Source organism: Corvus moneduloides, chromosome 1, assembly GCF_009650955.1.
Source record: "Corvus moneduloides isolate bCorMon1 chromosome 1, bCorMon1.pri, whole genome shotgun sequence".
Lineage (NCBI taxonomy): Eukaryota > Metazoa > Chordata > Aves > Passeriformes > Corvidae > Corvus > Corvus moneduloides.
This window is the reverse complement of record NC_045476.1, coordinates 76,271,193-76,287,963: the sequence shown is the minus strand read 5'-3', so window position 1 is coordinate 76,287,963 and position 16,771 is coordinate 76,271,193. Positions and strand designations below refer to the sequence as shown.

Below are 16,771 nucleotides of genomic sequence, written 5' to 3'. Positions count from 1 at the left end.
AAACTTAAATATATGAAATTGTTGACCAAGGCTTCATCCTGTGTGTGATGAAGCCGGTAAGACTTTTAATGCGATATGAAGACAACTGGTATTCATTCTGTTACAGTGACCAGCTAGTTAGACTTTTTTAGTCATGATACTGTCTTTGTCTTAACCCTTGGTACTTTCAAGTGGCTCAAATATTGTTAATCATTTTTAAAACTTGACTTGAAAATATAAAAAAAATGTTTGCAAAACCCAGTGATAACTTAGAAGCTCTGACATTAATTACCAAAACGAAATTATACTTTTTTAAAAAATAAAACTTTCTATGACTTTTTCTATATCCTGAGATGCATAATTTGATTGTAAAATGTACATCTGGAGCCAAAGCAAACTATAAGATATCTGCAGCAAAGCTAAGCATTTGAAATAGGAAAGAGTGATTGTTTTTAATCTCACAGGGGTCTTACCACATTAAAATGCTAAGTGGTTCACTTTGAAATAGAATTTCAGCAGTTGTAAAACGTTAACACAGTTGAAAAAAAAAAGTATGAAAATCAGCAATAATTACTCATTTGCTCTCAAAAAAACCTTGAATAACTCATTAAAATAAAGAAAATCTGTTTGTGATTTCAACTGATTACTGACTCTACTTTTTCTTACTGTCACCCTTTTTGAAATAGGAGCCAGTAACACAGCAGATACCTTGTTTCAAGAAGTGCTGGGTCGCAAGGACAAAGCCGATTCAACGAGAAATGCGCTTAATGTTCTTCAGCGCTTTAAATTTCTTTTCAATCTTCCCTTAAATATTGAAAGAAATATCCAGAAGGTATAATCCTTTAAAAATAATTTTCTATTTGCTGAAAGTAGCCTGTTGACATTAGTCTTTCTCTTAACAAATGAAAATGCTTTGTTTTGTTTTTAAGGGCGATTACGATGTGGTTATTAATGACTACGAAAAAGCCAAGTCCCTCTTTGGAAAGACAGAGGTTCAAGTGTTCAAAAAATGTAAGATATGGGTTCTGTTATTTAGTGGTTTTGGGGTTTTTTTGACTTAAAGGCTAAAATGCACACAGGAGACCAAAGAGTTTTATGTGGGTTTGATACAGATTTTCATCCATACAAATTATGGATTTATAGAAGCCAATTACTCTAGGCAATATTTCTGGCAAGTTTTCTGAGTGAGGTATTTGCTACAAAATGTGAAATCACAGCCAATTTTATTTATTTATTCAGGCTTGGTATTACTGGACATAAAAAAAGATTACAGTAATTAAAATGTGACTTTGAGTATCTTTCTCATATATTGTTGGAAAGACTTTAAAGTCTAATTCTCTGGTTTTGTAAAGCTGTCATGTATAATATTTTCAGATGTGGCTTGTTATAAAATGCTTTATATTGATTTCCACATTAACTCCAGAAGTGTCTGATACCCTAGAAAAATAACGTAATTTTCAGTTCATAACACTGCTGAAGGACACGTTGGATTTATTTCTGCTCCCTATTCCTAGATTATGCTGAAGTTGAAACCAGAATTGAAGCTTTACGAGAACTTTTGTTGGATAAGTTGCTTGAAACTCCGTCAACATTGCATGATCAGAAACGTTATATAAGGTAATCATTTGACTAGTGCCTTCATAAGACATATGGTGTTAGATGTGTATTTAAATGTTTCCTAAATGGGGTAGTGACTAGTTTTAATGTGGTCTAAGTAGTGATTTTAAAGCTGTGAGTATTTTGAGACTTTATGATTATATAAATAATGGCAAACTGGATTGTTTATTGAATGACTGAAAAACAGTTCTTGAATGAGAACAATTTCATGAACCATAATTAAGATTTGAATTTAATTTTTTTAAATCTTTAAGGCATGTTGAGATTCTGTTGCTTTCTCTAAACCAACATACTGCAAGCTGTGTTTGAAATGATCACTCCTAGTTTGCATACCTCAAAATAGATTCCTTATTAACTTTTCTTACACTTCAGCTTGACTTGATGTTGAAATGGAATCATCTTGAGTCAGATAACAGGGAGGTTTTAATCCAGACTGTTCTGTTGTTTGAAAGTGGAATTGGCTCTTTTACTGCTCTGGCTAAACAATGTAGTTCCTTTGTATTTCATGAATATGAACCAGTTCCCCAGTTTTCATTAACATTTATAGATTTGCTGTTTTTCACAAAGCTAGTGTCTGCTGTAGGGCTACTGAGACCAGTTGATGTAGACTTTAACCTTTGAGACCTTGGTGCCAAACTTTAGAGTGCTCTGGAACATTTGATAGCTTTGTTTAGAAAGCTTTTGAGATTTGGCTGCTACTAGGGCTCCTAGTGTGTCTTGACAATCTCGGTGTTTTTATCAGTTATCTTAAAAGAAGCAGACCAAATGTGCTGTGCGGGAAGCATTTGTAAAATTCAGACACCTGCACAAGGTCTTGAGTGTTTTGTGTGTGCACCAGGCCCAGCCACGCGGGCCCAAGTGCAGTATTGGGGTCTTAGGTCCCTTTGCATCATGAGAGTTTATGAGTACAGTGACTTGTGTGCATTTATGTAGAGTGCTTCTCATTCTTCTGGATGGTACATAAATATTGCCTATTAATTGGAACTGTTTTTTAAGATTAATAGTTAAGCGTTTTGTGTCTGTGAAGGCAGCACTGGCTAGTCCTTTTCTCTGCAGCACTTGAAAACTTTAAAGAGCAGCTGCTTAGCCTAAGCCAGGTTGTATGACCTTTTCCAAGGATTCTTTGAAAGACTCATAGTTGTACATGTGCTTGATTCTGGTCGAGTTTTGCTTGGGGGTTTTTGTGGGTTTTTTTGGTTTGGACTGTGTTTTATTGTTTCTTGGTTGGGTTTTTGGGGTTGGCTGTTTTGTTTGGTTGCTTTCAAGGTGGGTTTTTATTCTAGCCCCTTACCTTGAACTGTTGAATCTTTAAAAATAGCCCAGCCTATGATAAAGCAAACTGTGTTAATGTAACCAAATGTATTCCACATGTAGAAGGTACAATGAAGAAGAGCAGGGAGTGGATGAATGTGGAATAATTTAGTTCTAATGAATCAACAGAATCCCAGCCTACAAAATTGTTACATTAGTTTCAATACTCTAAATATACATGGTTATATTAGTGTAAATTTTCTGAAGGCAAGGTATGAAGTAAATTTTCTTCAGAGGACTTCAGCAAAAATGAAATTAACAAAATACGAATTGTAAAATAGTTTGCATAAACCCTGCGATTTTTATGAGGGTTTTTTCTTCCTTGATACATTTGTTTTGTATGTCTCTGAAGTTGAAGGCTGACCAAAACCTAAAATACTGTCATTTTCTCCTTCAGATATTTAATGTTTATGATTAGGCTTCAATTCATATTTTCCTCTCATTTTATTAGGATATTTACACTGTTAATTATTTTACACTGTTCAGAAGTAGTTTACCGTAGCACTTAGCAGCCAAGTAGATGTATGTATTTCATGACCAGTGGTAATTTTTTTTTTAGTTTTGTGTCTAAGAAAAGACTGAAGCCCCCCATAACACTGAGAAGGACTTGAGCTCATAATTTATAAATGTCACCCTGTCAAAATGGCTGGTTGTGTAATTTTCTTGTCCATCCAACCAATCCTACTTTGACAGTTTATTTTTCGTTCAAGTGCTGCAGACGTTTGTCAAAGAAGACAGAATTCAACACAGTCCTAATTAACATTAGGTATTATTGTAGTAAAACAGCTTTTGTGAGGGAGTTAAACATTCCCTGCGCTGCTTGAGATAACGTATCAGTATAGTTCACCTTAAGCATCTTAAATTTTTTAGTCCATCCCAAGTCTCATTAATGCAGAATATAACAGAGTGCCTTAAACAGTAGAGCAGCTACCACTTCTTGAAAATACCCTTTTGAAAGTAGTTTGTCAGACAGTCTTGAGTGCCGTACATGCGACTACATTTCTTTTGTGTTCTCTTCAAAATCACAACAGCTGGCTTCTAATACTCCTCTCTCCCTAAAGACAGTGTTTTGCTTCTGCAGATTAGACACCCCAATCCTTTTTGTTCTCTCCCTGCTCTTTTTTTTCAGACACTGTGTGGACAAAAAACCACCAGACCAAAACAAACAAACAAAAAGCCAACCTAGGAGCTTGGTTTACATATGTTTGTGCGTGCATGTGCTGAAATTAATGAGCTACCAGAAATTAATTCTTTCTGTGATTGCTTGTTAAGATTACATGATGATACAATCAGGACATATACAGTAGGAAGAAAAATACCATCTTTTATGTGCTTGAGATGCCACTGGTTCCACTCAAATCTGAAGCACTAAACTGCAACCATGCAGATAAAGAGTTTGGTTTCCTGCATACTTTACTAGAGGCACAACTGGAAATACATTAATATGATATTAAAGATACAGGTGGGTTTTTATTTCTGTAAAAATTTTTTGGTGGAATTTTGCCTCACTAATTGAAAAAGGGAGAATGCAAAACTTCTGTTTGCAGTGGATGGGAGTGTATCTTAATACCTATTCTTGAATTTTTAAAATTATGTGGAAAAAAGAAAAAGTGTTTCTTACTACATCCTTGGTCTGTTTTAATGAGGCCTTCAGTGTGTCAAGTCAGAGCTGTGATTTTTGGACTGGATTTTACAGATATCTTTCTGATCTTCATGCGCCTGGGGACCCAGCTTGGCAGTGCATTGGTGCTCAACATCAGTGGATTCTGCAGCTCATGCACAACTGTAAGGAGAGCTATGTTAAAGAACAAAAAGGCAAGGATACATTTTTATTTTACCTTTATATATATATATTTTTATATATATGTATATATGTATATTTGACATTTAGGAATTTGGCATTGCCTTTTATTTGACAAGTTCTAGTCTACAGAGGATATTTTAGTTATTCCCCATCAATTTAGATAGCTTTTTACAAAGTTGAATACTGACTTATATTTTTTCTTTATTATAAAAATGAAACAGCAGTTGGAGTTTTCTTTTTGTTTAACTTATAACTTTTAAGCTCTTTACATGGGAAAAGCATTAAATTTCAGTCATTTATCTATGGTTTACTGTCCTCTTGAAACATTTCTTTGAGGTCATATCAAGTTTGGACTGTTATCTGAATCTGCCGGTTAGATTTCTTTGTCTCAAGATATTCTATTAGTATATGGATACACAGGACATTGGGGCACAGTGGGATAATGCTTAATTCCTTGATATGTAGTGAGTGATATTATGGAGTCCTCTTGTTCCTTGTTTGTGTGCAGTTTCAAAATTCAGGTTACACTAAATCTGCACAAAGGGGATATTTAGGCAAAGTTATTATTAAGACCAATATGAATACATAGTTGTATTCTGTCTTTGCCAACATTGCTCCTCAAAGAGAAGTGTAAGTATTGCAGGTGTGGCAGCAACTTAGCTACAAATTAACATGATCTATCACATTAGCCCACATATAAAAAGCCTTCCAGTAGGTGGAAGGCAGCTGGCCTGACATTTCTAGTAGTAAAATCTGAAAACTGGATTTTCAAATTAGGAAACAGAAGCAGTGCCTTGTTTCTCAAGAAGTCTTACAGAGTTTGCTGCCAGTTCTGAAATGAATAGGCATATTGGAATCTGGCATCCCTTGGCTTATAGGTAACTCCCATGTTTAGTGTTAGTGCATGCATATCCCCAGCCAAATACGGTGGTGTATTCTGAGAAACCACAAAGGTTTTTCTGAGTTGGAGCTGCTGCAGAAATGTGCTGTAAATTTTCTGCAGGAGGCTTTAACTCTCTGTTGCAGAGGTTGTGACATGAGGTACGGAGTTCACTGGGTACATCAATTGTGACAGCGATGTCAGTAAGTTTTAGCTTAAAAGTGTGCGCAGACCATCTTTGTTCCGCTACACAGTGTGCTGTGGAACTGGTTGGAATGCCAAATTGTTTTCCTGGCATCTTGGTCAAAAATCAGAACATTTCCAAAACCTCCCCATCTTCTTTCCTTGTCAAAGCCCCTCATGAGACGTCGCCACCAGCCTCACAACATTCAGTTACCAGGAGCAAAACTCACTTGTGAAAACAGCCATGGTTAATAATTCTAAGCTTCCTTCTTCTCTCACTTGCAAAATTTTGTATGGCCATTTTTCAGCTTTTTAGCAAGAGAAATAGAGACAAAGATACTCAGTGCTTGAAACGTTTTAGTGGTCTATGAAATCTTGATGTGCAGGCTCCAGTGAATAAGTGGAAAATGCATCTAAATTCCTAGATTTGTCTTGAAGAATCTCAACCTGTTTGGTATTTTCTTGCAACAAAAAACTGCTTACCTCAGCCTTAATATCAAAGGGGCTGTTATGTTACAGCTTTGTTCGGCTCACAGAAGAATTTAAATAACTTGAATGCCCAGCAAATGCATGTATCGATAGTTAATATTTTGTGCACGTATGAAAGAAATGCTAACAGCTCATCGAATTCCAATTGTTTTCTTCCAGCCTTCTGTGTGGTGTTCTATTGATTATAGTTTTTTGCACAGGTTTTAAAATACTCAAGAATCAATCCTAGCTGATTGAATTTCTCACTTAGTATCTAGTAGGACAAAGGAAAGTTGCTAAGCATGGTTTTTGCTTTCCATAGATCTTTAATTTTGGCATACACCAGGTGGGAGAAAGAAAAAAGAAAACGCAGAAGGATTGATTTTCACTGCCACGTAGAACAATGCTGGTTGTGATCGGAGACATGGCATGCATTTTAATCTACTTTAATAGGTGTATGCTTTTCAAACAGGGAAAGTGTGGAGTTTTACTCAGTTTGGTTATGCAAGACTCTGGAATCTAATCAACTTAAACAAGTTAGAAATATTATTTATATGTTCATAAATTCATAGGCTCTTTTTAAGATAAAATAATAATAAATTTTCAAACATTTAAGTCTTCCACGTAACACGTGCTTCAAAAAAAGGTTTTTTTCTGTTTGTTTATCAAGAATTTGTAGGAAGAGATGGCTCATAAGACTGATATTCCAATAAAAAAGGCATGAAAGTTTTTCTAGGTTTCCATTGTTTCTAGCAGATGGCAGTCTTCATATTATGAATGCTGGAACAAGCGGACAGTAATTGTAGCTCCACCTTGAGCATACCAGCTATTTCTGGCTGTTCTTACCATAATTCTTTTGCTAACTGAATCTGTGGGTTCAAACTGATTGAGTCAAAACTTTTCAGCATAGTAAACTTAAACCTTAGTTAGCAGATTGTATCTATTTTTACATTTCTGCAAAATTTTTCGCCTTTCAGCTGAGCTTGTGCCAAAGCCTTTTGCTGCTATTTTATTAGTTTTGAAAAGAGAACTGTGCTCTGAGTCATTACACATGACTTTTACTACTTGAAATGGATTTGGAATTAGGCAAAGTCTCTGCTTTTCTTACCTGAATAAGGTTGGGTTTCTTTAAACCATTAGACATTCTGGATAGGATTTTTGCAGCTGGTTGTCAAACTGCAAATATTCTCAAAGAACTTATTTGCTGGCTATGATGTATTCAGGAAGGGAAGATTAACTCTGCAATTATTTGCTAAACAAGCTAAAACACAATCCTAAGTGAATTCTAAGGAGAACTTACTCCAAATTTAGTCACTAGTATAAGTCAACAGTATATTATATGGGATAAAATTGTTCCAGTTGTCTCCACACAACTAGAAGGCTGACCCATTAGTCATTACAACTGAAATAATTTCATTTGCTTATATAGAAATAACATCTTCTCCTACCGTCTGTAAGAGGTTGTGACTTATGTCATCCAGGCCAATAGTAATGGCAGTCAGGAAAATTCCCAATACTGACAAGAAGTTAAGTCTAGTTTTCTAACATCCTCTCTAGGGTCTTCACCTGATGATTGCCCTCTTGTTAATAGCTGCACTTCCAAGGGTCTGCAGATTGAAAGAGAAGAGTGAGCTAATTTAGATGCCAAGGTATTGGAAGGTGCTATCACAAATTTTTGTATTAGAGATATATTTAAATACGTGTTTGTTTTAGGTTGATATCTAAGTATGTATTTTTGATCTAAGTGTTAATCCTTCAGCAGTATCACAAGAACTTTTTTTAAAAAAGCTCTGGGCTTGTATATTATCAGAGATGAACTCTATTTTGTAAGAAATACTCAGCAATTGGAATGATGTTCTAGATGTGCAAAGTATCATTTAGTATCACAGCGTGGGGCAGTCTCTGATGCAACCTGAAAGAAGAAACCATGGCCAAGTTTACAGGACTGTAATGATCTTGGAGTTCTTTCTCAGAATTTATTTCAGGGGTCAGCAGAAATCCTGTGTGTTTCCAGTACTGTCTGTTTCCAGTTAATCCAACTTGTGTTAGTATTGTTTCCAAAACCTGAAAGGGTATATCAAGCTGTGCTAAACTCTGTCAAATAATTTAGCGTTGTGACTTAAAAAGCTCTCAACTGCCAACAGCAAATTGTTTAATTGAATCTTTCCTTTGATTTTTATAGACGTTAATCATAACAGATACAGTAATCTGATCATTAGTTAATTGGTTGCATTTATTTCAATGGGTACAAGTAGGATGGGAAATTCTCTCAACTCCTGTGTATGAAGTACTTCACAGCAGCATTCAGGAGTGTATTATTTCCCTTGAGCAATAACTCTGTATGTGTATGAATGTAGTGTTTCCCCTCAGTCTAAACAACCCTGTTGGTTGGCTGATTAATTTTGTATTATGCAGATTAATGTTTCATTATGTGCTAAGATATGGCTATTGTTACTCGCCCATCATTGCCTTTAGCCTATCTATTTCTTGCTGTAGCAGACCTTCCTCATTTATGAGGCAAAAAAAATGCAGGCATGTGATGCTCATATTATGAGAAACTGTTTGAATCCAAGCCCACATGTTTTAAGGAGTGAATGAAAGTGCAGATCAGAATTTCTCCTGCACAGAAGTATAAAGAGCCAGCACAAAGAGACCAAACAGCATAGCCAAAGTCATAGTGAGGCAGTACAGGGGGATACCTGAAGCAGAGAGTTCCCTTGCTCCTGTCCTTGTTTTACGTCATTCTCCTGTTTCTCTGCTGTTCAGATTCTTTCATTAAAGGTGCAGCTGTAGATGTGGGACCCATGTGCAACTGGCCGGAGCTCTAGATCTGCTTATGTAGTAGTGCTTGTAAATATAGGGATTTATTGCATTAAATAGAAAACTTCAAATGCTATCTGTCTTATTCATGGAATAGGCAGTTGTGCTCTTTTATTGTTTTTGAAACTTTTTTTTATGGTTACGAAGTTTTCCTGATGCATAGATGAATTAGTATTATCTATCTGGTCATATCCCACTGTTTTTATCCACTGGGAGGACCTGAAGTAGGTAAAGCCAGTTTGCTGCTGTTACTTAGTATGTAGATATGTTAAAAAGGAGATGCGTGAGACAGAAAAAAATGGAAAAAGAGTATTTTTCCAAGCCATGAATATAAAGGTTACCATGGAAGAATGTATGCTCCCTCAAAACAGTATTTATTAGATCTCTAAAAATAAATATTTGAATGGTAAACTGAATTGTGTTGGCATATTATGCCTTGTATTGGCTGAAGCCAGAATTGCTGCTTTTGACCCTTGATCTTGTGATTTGTAGACATCTAGGGACTTTCAGTTCTGGTACCTGTATACTAAATGGTTTCCTTCAGTTAAGATTTTACGTATTTTTTAATTGTAACTATACTTGGTAATTCCTCTATTATTAAAGCATAATTGTAGTTTTTCATTATGGTTTATGCTTCCCAGATTTGTTGGAGTGCAGGAAACATGAGAACATAATGACATAAAATGACGTGAAAATAAATGTAAATAAATGAGGTTTAGTTTAAAATTTGCCTGAGGCACTGGGCAGATAGCCAAAAGGAGTTAAGCAATGGGATTCTTAATGCAAGTATCAGGGATAGAAGCTGTGGAGGTTAAGACTGTTTTCTGTGTGGCCAGTGGTTATTTGCTTAGACTTTAATAGTGGCTTAGTAGGTTTCATGATCCTTTGAACTAAAATGGGTAGGGACTCCCATCCAGTTATCATCAAACTGGCTGAGAAAGCCGTAGTTCTTTAACAGGTTGTTGCGAACGTTATCAAGTCTCACTCCTACAAATTCTTATTTAAAACCACTTTTGCCTGTCTTCTTTGAGCAACCTAAATCACTCATCTGAAATGCAAATCTTTGAGATATTGTGTAATATTATTGCAAATAAGTTACCTGTTAATAGCTAACCTGTTTAAAAACTACAGCTGTAAATGAAAACACTGACATGGTTGTAGTGTGATCTTTCTGCTGCCCTTTGGCTTGCGAAATATGCAATATACAACCTATTAAAGTTCCCAGTGTGGAGCCAGCTCTTCAAACAGAAGCATGCTAGTACAGTCACTGTGATATTTTTTTAAATTATTATTATTTTTAGTTCTTAATGCTGGAAAAAAAGTATAATTTTTGCAGCGCTGAGTATGATGCACAGCTCTCCACATACTGCTAAAAACTCTGCCGGGCTTTCTGTGCCAGAGTAACAGCAGCTGTACTTAGTGTGAAAGAGAGGAAATGGAATGCTTAGACCATGTTGCTCTTTCTTCTGTGCCACACTGAGATTCTATTCACCTTGCAATGAATGATCCATCTTTGTTAGATCAGACAGGCCGGCAAGGCTTGTGTCAAAAAGGGCCTTTTCAATTGTTATCCTAGCAGCTGGTTCTCTTCCATTGCTTTGCTTACTGTACATCTGGAAGAAGAATTCTTGCAGCTGGAAGCCATTTCATGTCTAAAACCACATCCCCTGTCCATAGCAGAAATACCCTTTTTGACAGCAGATGTCAAGCAAAACCCTTAATGGGTTATTAATTTAAAAAAAAAAAGTGAGACAGAGAATAAAAATTGATCAGTACAAAAACTGATAGCAGATTCATTTTTCCTCTTTTATTACCTGTATTTGTAACTTAGCTGTAATTTAGAATTTCTAGTAGAATCCAGCATGTTCAGAAGTTCAGGGGGCATTCTTATTTTATATAATAATTTAAATAATATAATATAAATATAATATAAAGAGAGTAACTATTGGGATTAAAAAGCAACACAGCTAGCTTACAATCAAAATTTAAAAGATTAGTATGACTGTAGATAGAGTGAAACTCTACAGTGGCCAGAATTTACCTTTGTGTTTGCTCCCGTCTTTTTAGTCCTTATTCGGGCAATTGAGTTAAAGTGAGTTTTTCCAAAAGTGCTGATGATCTTAACGTCCGCTGGAGCTAATGCTAGTAAAATGAAGTAATTTTTATTTATGTGCTGGACTTGAATGCTTGGCTCTTGTTTCAGAATTTTTTGGCCTGAAGGGCTGACAATAAGGCCCTAGGCTGTGAAATACTTAGAATACCACTAGAATAGGCCCAGTTACCCTTTTTGTAGTAAACTGAAAAAATAGTTTCATTATTAATACATTATTTTGCAATAATGAAGACTAGCCTTAAGATTTAAAAAAGCATTCATTTTTAAATGTCTACCCAAAACCATTTTTTCTATCATTTAAATATTGCACGCTCATCTCTTTTCTAGAAAAACAACCCATTTTCTTCTTGATCACTGTAAAATATAAGGTTAGAAGGAAAAAAGTACTTAAGGAAAAGAATAAAATGCAGTTAATTCTCCTGCTGATCAGTTAATTTTTCAGTAATTTCTCCCGCTTGCCTAATTTCTTGCCTAGACAATTGAAAATTCTCAATGCGTGTCCTTGAAAGGAATCTTATCCCTGGTTGTGTCGGTGCGGGCTCCAGGCACTGGTGTGTTTGGTCAACAAGCAACAGTGGGTGGTCAGGCTGTAGCACAGGAACAAGGGCCTGCTGTGCACAGGAAAAAAATGTTCAAAGGTGTTTAAGGCTGGTAAGGAAGTCCTGCCGCCCTTTCAGAGAGTCAGGAGGCTGTAGATCAGACCTTCCCTTGCTATGGTAGCCTGTGGAGAAAATTCACTGTAAGATACATAATGGATGAGAAAATACAGTAACTGTGTTCACCTGGTTGCACATCTTGCACGGTCTCTTTTTTTTTTTTTTTTAATTAATCTTGCTTATATACACGATGTATACACTGTGTGTACGTGTGCTTGTTGTATATGAGCAAGTCTGTGTAATGACTGACATTTGACTTAATGTAGAAAATCTCACTGAAAAGTTGCTTAGCCTAAGGTTGGTCACTTGTTAAAAATTTTCTTTGTCTCTGCAGAAGTACTGTCACTATATTATCCCCTGATCACCAGCAGCTTTTATAAAAATCTTTACTGGAAGTCATGTAATTGATGCACCAGGCTGGCAGAATTGCAGGGTGGCTGAGGCTGGACTATTGAGGGAGGCGAGAGATGTGTGACTCCCTCGAGAAACCTCCACTTACCAGCCCTCAGAGGGGAGAAAAACCCAGGCAGTTGTGTAGCAATGGAAATTGCAGAACAATTTTTACACTCAGTTTGGTAGTAGTTTAGGAATATGAAAGTAATGCAACTTTTAAAAGTTTAAAGCATTGAGTGGTTTGTATATCATGGGAAAATCTATTTTAGGCAGATTTCACGTCAGCTGTCTTTTTAATGGAGGTTGTAATTCACTGAATGCCAAGAGCTTGCAGGTAACAATCCAAAATATGGGGTTGGGATTTTTACATGAGCTATAGGCACCGTAGGAACTGAAGTACTCTATAGTATGATAAACCTGCAGTTAGGGTTCAGCGGCAGGTGGCTTTGTGATTTAAGAGAAAAGTGGAAGCACAAATTAGAGAAATAATATCAACAAGAATTGTGCTTTTTACTGTGTTCTTTAGAATTCTTATTTTGGTGAGATCTTACTGCGCTAGAACAGAAGAGGTGTGAACAAAACCACCGAAATACTTTTATTTCACACAGCATCTGAAATATGCACCTTCAAAATACCTGTGCAGAAAAAGTTGAAAGCCAGTAAAATCCTTAAAAAAAAAAACTAAAAGCAGTATTGAGATCCTTAAAACTTTGCATTTGATCTTCTCATGATTGTACAGTTGTAAATGTAATAAGATGTTAATTGTACTTTTGTTTTGTCATTACTGTTGGATAGAAGAAGAGAATGTAGTACATTTATTTTTCCTGTGTTACCTTGGTTAAATATACACTTGGCACTAGAGTCATTTACAGATATGCTCCATGTAGATGCTGTATTTTGGAAAAAAATACTTTGTGTGGCTTCAAAGATGCAGTGTATTTTTTAAAAGTAAAGGATCTACCAGGAGTATTTTTTTTTATACTGTTTATACATCTTAAAACCTGTTAGCCTAGTAAAAAGTTAATTTCTTGAAACTTTAGATTGTTGCTGTCCTACATTCAGGATCTAGGAATGTAAAAATAGTACACAAATCAAATACTGAGTGGGCAGTAAATTATTATTTGGTTAGTTTTAATTTAGGTTTTATAAATATTATTGTCTCCAGTCCATACTACTATTAATTCACTGTATTACATTATGCTGCTAAATTTAAGCTGCTGGCTCCAGAAAGGGAACAAGTTGGGATAGAAAAAAAATTGTTTGTAAGTTAACTCCCACTTTTCTTCCAAGATTTATGCGTTAGTGTGCAGTCTTCAAGCGCTATCTTCTGGTAGGGTGAAAGCAAGATCAGCTTTGCTAATGTAGTCCAGATGTTTATTAGTCCTGAGGGTATATGTGCTGTTGTAGTTCCCTGCTGCTGTGTTATACTTTGCTTGTAATGCTAGACAACCAATTAAGAAATTAGTTCATGTAAACTTCTTTTCCTGGTATGCCAGCAAACTGATCATGTGGTTTTCCTGGGTGGAAACAAGAGGAGTGTTCTTTACATGTTTTCTGTTACTGGAGAACATATAAACTATTTGGGATGCATGGGGTTAGTGCATCAGCAGCAATACAGCTACCTCGAGCAAGTGTTTAATTGAACTAATTCACATTAAGGGTGTTTTGGTAAGTGTGTCTGTTTTCTTAATTCTGAGCTTTAATTGGCACTGTCATTTTTAGAGACCATCTGTTTTACAAGACATTCTTTATATTAACATTCTGTCTTAAATTATTAACATTCTGTCTTAATTCTATGCAGAGAGATCAAGAGGGATTTTTTTTGTAGTTGTTGTAGTAGTTGTGAAATATAACAGTTGCTATACTCTTGCTGGTGATTTTTTAATAAAATTATGTTTTAAATGAGCAGTACCTGTGGCAATTTGACTTAGCCTTCTTGGCATACCTTTTTTTCCCCAAATAAAGTGCAAATATTGTTGAATCTCACTCAAGTGCTCCTGAAATCCCAGGAACTATGTGAGACACTTAAAATTTCTCAGGGCCTTCAACAATTTTTTTTTTTAATATTCTGTGTAGAATTTCTGTAAGAATACTGAATATAATTATTTTGTTTAATTTGGAGGGGAATTAATTTGTTTTGGTTTTACTTCATTCTGTAAGATGACCAGATTGTTTTCCTGGATGCTGATTACTGCAAGAGCATTAGTTTTTTGCTTTCTCATTATTGTGCATTTTTAATTTTTCAAAAGGCAAAGTCTTTCCACAAACACTTGTTCAAACTCACTGTAAGATCTTGTTTGTGGTGACAGTGAATAATACACTTAAATCATTGAGCAAGATTCTATGTTGCTGAAAACCTGCACCAGTTTTTAAAGGTGTCATAAAGATGTGTTTAGTAAGTGGTGTAGGAGTTAAATAGTGAACAGAATCCTAATACAGCCTAAAGATGGGAGGGATGAGTTCACCAAGTCAGTTAATAGAGTGTGTCAAGTCACAATTGTGAATGGATGTAGCAAATTGGATCTGTTTAGCTTATGTGTCCTTATACTATGAACACTAAATAAGATGAACAGAAGAACTGACAGGTATTTTGGTAATGATAATGCTGCAGTGAAAGGCCACAGGAAATTTCTTTAAAGCCTTTAAAAAAATTATAGGAGAAAAAAACTACTTTCAAAATGAAAATAAAACCCAATACTGTCACCTATTGGAATTTGTGATAAGTTTCACAATACTTTATATTGCTCTTTAAGCCCCGAGCTGTTTAATTAAAAAGTGATTAGGTATATCTTTTTCTGCCATGCTGCTCTAAACACCAGAGCAAATGTGCTTTGAATCATTTTTGCTTTGTGTTACTCCTGAATCTGAGTATTTCAGTGTTACAGCTGGTGGTTGTCCTGTGTGACCTTCCTGTTATTTTAAGTGAATGTCGGTATCAATGGAAAAGATCAACAATATAAACTGAAATGCTGAGATTCTTAGTATAAAATTCAGCATGAATTTCCAGGGGATATTTCATCTCAATATAAGACCTTTTTTTTTTTTTTTTTTTTGCATTGTGAACAATCAGTCACTGATGTGACCTCCCCAGTGATGTTGTAAAGTTCCCATCACTAGAGATTTTCAAGATTGAACTGGACAGGGTGCTAGATAATCTCACCCTGGCTCCCTTTCCCATGAAAGGTTGGACTAGATGGTCTTCTGACATCCTTTCCAGCCTGGGCTGTTCTATAATTCTGTTAATTGTGATTCACTTAAGTTAATTGTTACAGCTCAGTTGAGCAATGCTGAAATAATTTTTGACGACTACTTTCAGAAATGTATCTATAAGGTGAAATGCATAAAGCAGCAATTTAGACTTTAAAAAATATATTGGTAGTGTGTCCCAGTATATTAAAAAAACATCATAGTCCTCTTATTCCTATATGATTGTTTTTCAAAATTCACATTAGACTCCAAGTATCCACCTCCTTCAGATTGGACCCTTGCTTAGACATGTGAAACAGTGACCTACATGTGACAGGCAACCCAAGGTGAAAAATAATTGTTTGATACACTGGAAAAAAATTTTGTGGGTTTGTAGTTACGTGTAAATAAGGACATTTACAAAGGAAAGGTGCCATTAGTTCGTCTGATTCCTGATGGATGGATTCTCTCTACCTGAACTCTGTTGAGGTCAAACAGCTGAGTAATAGTTGAGCACTCTGCCCTTAACTGCTTCAGCTGGACACAAAAAAAAAGCTTTTGCTGTTGAAAAGTGTATTTAGGACATACACCAGGAAAAAAGCATGGGCAATGTCATTAATGGCATAAATACATGTTTATCCATGGCTTTCAAGCAACTGATTTTAGGGCATTAATTATAAACAGAGAAACATACAGACCGAAGAATGGCATTTTCCCCCATGGTTCTTGTGGTTTTGGCTTTGCTACAGGGAGTCCATAGTGGTGGTATTGAATAGTATTGATACAGAGGAACAGTCTAAATAAAGCAATATTAAGAATGTTTTTTGTAAGATAACATTTGTATCACTGAATTAAGTTAGAATTCCACATGCAGCATGCAGTTCCATGTCAACTGATGTGCAAAAATTATTCTAACTTTTGGGTTTTTTCCCCCTCTCCCCAGGCAATGCATTGCTCCACAGCCCCATGCTAGACTCTGGACAGTGATGTGCGTCCATCGCCGATTGGCCATCTCAGTCAAACTGCTTCACTGAAAAAGGGGCAGCAGCTTTCAGTCTGGCCGTGATGATGGTAGGCATCTGTTTTATTTGAAAACACAAAGTTGCAGCTGCCAGTGACCAGTGGTGTTGATGTAGTCAAAAAACCCAAACAAAAAACCCACATTCCGTGTGTTTGTTTTGTATTGTTACGAATTACAAATCTTTCTTCTCCTACGTCATGTTGCTTACTAAAGAACTCCTCTTTTTTCTGCAAGTAAAGAGCAGTTCATAAATTTAAATTCAAGTTCAAAATTTGCTTCTTAGAATGTAGTTAAAGTCTTTTTTTCAACAAAACCAGACCTTTTTTTCTTGTATGCATAG

General features: G+C 35.8%; 1 protein-coding gene across 1 annotated transcript in view; it reads left to right on the top strand.

Moving 5' to 3' along the window:
• Nucleotides 1-16,771, top strand: part of EXOC2 (exocyst complex component 2) — a 128,129-nt gene that overhangs the window by 50,686 nt on the left and 60,672 nt on the right. Inside the window, 7 exon segments of the mRNA XM_032116588.1 lie at nt 666-811; nt 909-990; nt 1,494-1,596; nt 4,604-4,722; nt 16,354-16,385; nt 16,387-16,443; nt 16,445-16,481. Of these exon segments, the coding sequence (XP_031972479.1) occupies nt 666-811; nt 909-990; nt 1,494-1,596; nt 4,604-4,722; nt 16,354-16,385; nt 16,387-16,443; nt 16,445-16,481 (576 nt within the window).